General features: G+C 37.3%; 1 protein-coding gene across 1 annotated transcript; it reads left to right on the top strand.

The window, feature by feature from the left end:
• Positions 1-307: 307 nt before the first annotated feature.
• On the top strand, positions 308-1333 carry LOC108748001 (the record flags this gene model as incomplete). Its single annotated transcript, XM_018485985.1, has 2 exons — positions 308-1089; positions 1261-1333. Coding segments are annotated over exons 1-2 (855 nt in total), but the record flags the coding sequence as incomplete, so codon positions are not given.
• Positions 1334-1339: the final 6 nt, after the last annotated feature.

Here is a 1339-nt window from a genome sequence, read left to right as displayed (position 1 = left end):
TTCAACGGATGTAATCGTGAGTTTTAGATTTATATTACACAGGAAAGAAGCCAATTGTTATTCTTAGCTGCTTGCAAAAACTATATACACTTTGACGAATGGATTTCATATTCTGGGAAAGCAATTCCAACCCTCGGTGAGCGAACTTAGAAAATCTCCTGCTTTCGAATCCTATTCACGCAACCCTTTAATCTTTAATACGCGCAAGCGCAAACGGACAACAAATTTACTTTATCGGCAGTTCGTATTTGCAACGATCAGTCACCATCCAGTTTGCACAAAGGTTTCACACAGGATCAACAAAAGAATGTTCCACAATAAGTATTATAAAGATGACATGATTTACATCACATATTTGACGCGAAACATTCTAAGCTTACTCGGAATTTGGCCGTCTAATAATAAAAAAGACTCTACCTGCGCGAAAGTCTGGAGGTACTTCTTAATCTCGATCTGTAAAATTCTTCTGTATTGCGTTTTGCTTCCTGGAATCTTTTTCTGGTTAATTGAAAAGAGAACACAAGTTAGAATCCAAACCATTCCTCTGCTTATCTTTGTTTTGATGGGCTGTAGTAAATATATCAATCTGCTATTCCACGAAAAGAAAATCAGACGCTGCTTGGAGCACATCGAGGAAGATTATAAAGTTATTACCAACGCGGAAGCGCGGGACACGATGATTACATCTGCGAAGATTGGAAGACGGTTGGTCTCACTTTGTGCGATTTTCATGTACTGCAGTGGACTTTCCTTTCGATTGATTTTGCCATTTGCCAGGGGAAAAGTCGTCACTCCACAAAACATCACACTCAGACCTCTACCTTGTCCGAGTTACTTCCTTTTCTTTGATGTGCAAGTTAGCCCCACTTATGAGCTGATCTTTGCAATACAAGTATTATCTGGGTTAGTTACTTACTCGATAACAACAGGTTTATGTGGTCTTGCGACTCTCTTCGTGATGCACGCCTGCGGCCAGCTGAAGATCCTCATAAATTTGATGACAAATCTCGTCGAGGAAAAGTGGCATGAAAAACGAGAACTGAATAAGAAGCTGGCAAGAATGGTTGAACATCAAATAAGATTTCGAAGGTAAAAGTTTAAGAGTTTTATTTTTTTATTAAAATCACATACATATATTAAGTGATTAAACGTTTATAATAATTTATTATTTGCTAATCGGTTAACATCAGATACGTGCAGTGTGTAGGTAATTCAAATTTTAATTTTTTAAATATTGATTCGGTGCCGTCGACATTTCAGTTTTTTACAATTGATAGAAAATACTCTATATCAAGCGTGTCTAATAGAATTGATGGGATGCACGATGTTAATCTGCCTT

Source organism: Trachymyrmex septentrionalis, unplaced genomic scaffold, assembly GCF_001594115.1.
Source record: "Trachymyrmex septentrionalis isolate Tsep2-gDNA-1 unplaced genomic scaffold, Tsep1.0 C3594348, whole genome shotgun sequence".
NCBI lineage: Eukaryota > Metazoa > Arthropoda > Insecta > Hymenoptera > Formicidae > Trachymyrmex > Trachymyrmex septentrionalis.
The sequence above is the reverse complement of the archived record's forward strand: the minus strand, read 5'-3'. Positions and strand labels throughout refer to the sequence as shown.